The 1,197-nt window shown below is 33.4% G+C and overlaps 1 protein-coding gene across 2 annotated transcripts in view; it reads left to right on the forward strand.

The window, feature by feature from the left end:
• The window catches only part of LOC106792646, a 10,820-nt gene that overhangs the window by 2,824 nt on the left and 6,799 nt on the right, over positions 1-1,197 (forward strand). Inside the window, exon 4 of one of the 2 annotated variants that reach the window (XM_014759144.1) lies at positions 114-244. In XM_014759144.1, coding sequence (XP_014614630.1) covers positions 114-244 — 131 coding nt within the window. Of the gene's footprint in view, positions 1-113; positions 266-1,197 lie in introns of both variants that reach the window. The other variant, XM_014759145.1, reaches the window with a different exon arrangement.

Consider the following 1,197-nt stretch of genomic DNA (forward strand, 5'->3'; position numbering starts at 1 on the left):
ATATATATTGAGAAATAATTTTAATTTTTATTGAATTAATTAAATTCTTTGCATGAAATTTTTAATGATTAGAGTATGTATATCAATAATTAGATGATACAATATGTTTTCAGGAACCCTATCACAAAACGCTTTACACCAAAGGAATATACTACGGTGAACAAACTTCCGAATTAACAATGTTCTTCGTTTTAGGAACAAAATCGTTAGCCGAACAAGTAAAAAAATGGCCAAATTTTGAGAAGTGAGTTCTATAAATACTTTAGTAAGTTGAAAAAGTTTTCAGTTTAATATATAATAGAAACAATTTTGTTGTTGGTCAAATTTACTTAAATTTTTCCATATATTACGGAGGTACTACCATATGTTAATTTTAGATCGATATAAGACTTGGTATATATTATGTAGAGAGATGAGATAGACCCCTCTGACTTATTGCAAGGGTTAAAGGTGTTATTATGAAGATAGCTTGTCAGGATTGAAAGTCTAGAATACACATATATTTAATTACACATAAACGCACTTAACATATGGTTTCACAATGACATAATCATAGCCATAGGAAAACGTAAACATAAGACATACAAAGACATAAAAAGGACTTAAGACATAAGACGTAATGATACTTAATAAGACCACATAAGATTCCATAAAACTACATAAGACTACATAAGACTATCATAAGACTATCATAAGACTATCATAAGACTATCATAAGACCTATTAACCAAGCAACCATAAGAACTACTATAAGGATACCATAAAACTACTCTTTTCCTTTTTTTCCGTTCTTATATCCTATGCATCGGTCACACCCTCGATGGAAGGGGAAAGGAGACGCAGGGCGGTCCTAGTCCTTTCTCGATCCATCATTGGTCATCAACCGTCTTTCTCCTAAACATAAGTGGCGCCTTAGAGTGGGAGTACGTCCAAAGGTTTAGTTCTCAGAATCTCCCAGTCTAAACCACCACGTGTTATATGTTTAGAAACAAATGCCCGACCCTTTCTCTTCATAGTCCAGGCAATAAAAGGGCCAAGTGCCAAATTTTTGACCACTTTGCCAGAAACTTGATATAATGGTAATTCGACGACGCTGAATCGAATGGTGCTAATTTTTTTGCAATTGGGCCAGGAGATCTTTGAGAAAAAGGGTAAAAAAGGGTAAAAAACGGCCGTATCTTAGAATCTAGGCATTTA

This window comes from Polistes canadensis, unplaced genomic scaffold (genome assembly GCF_001313835.1).
Source record: "Polistes canadensis isolate GaletaPanama2010 unplaced genomic scaffold, ASM131383v1 scaffold_518, whole genome shotgun sequence".
Taxonomy (NCBI): Eukaryota; Metazoa; Arthropoda; class Insecta; order Hymenoptera; family Vespidae; genus Polistes; species Polistes canadensis.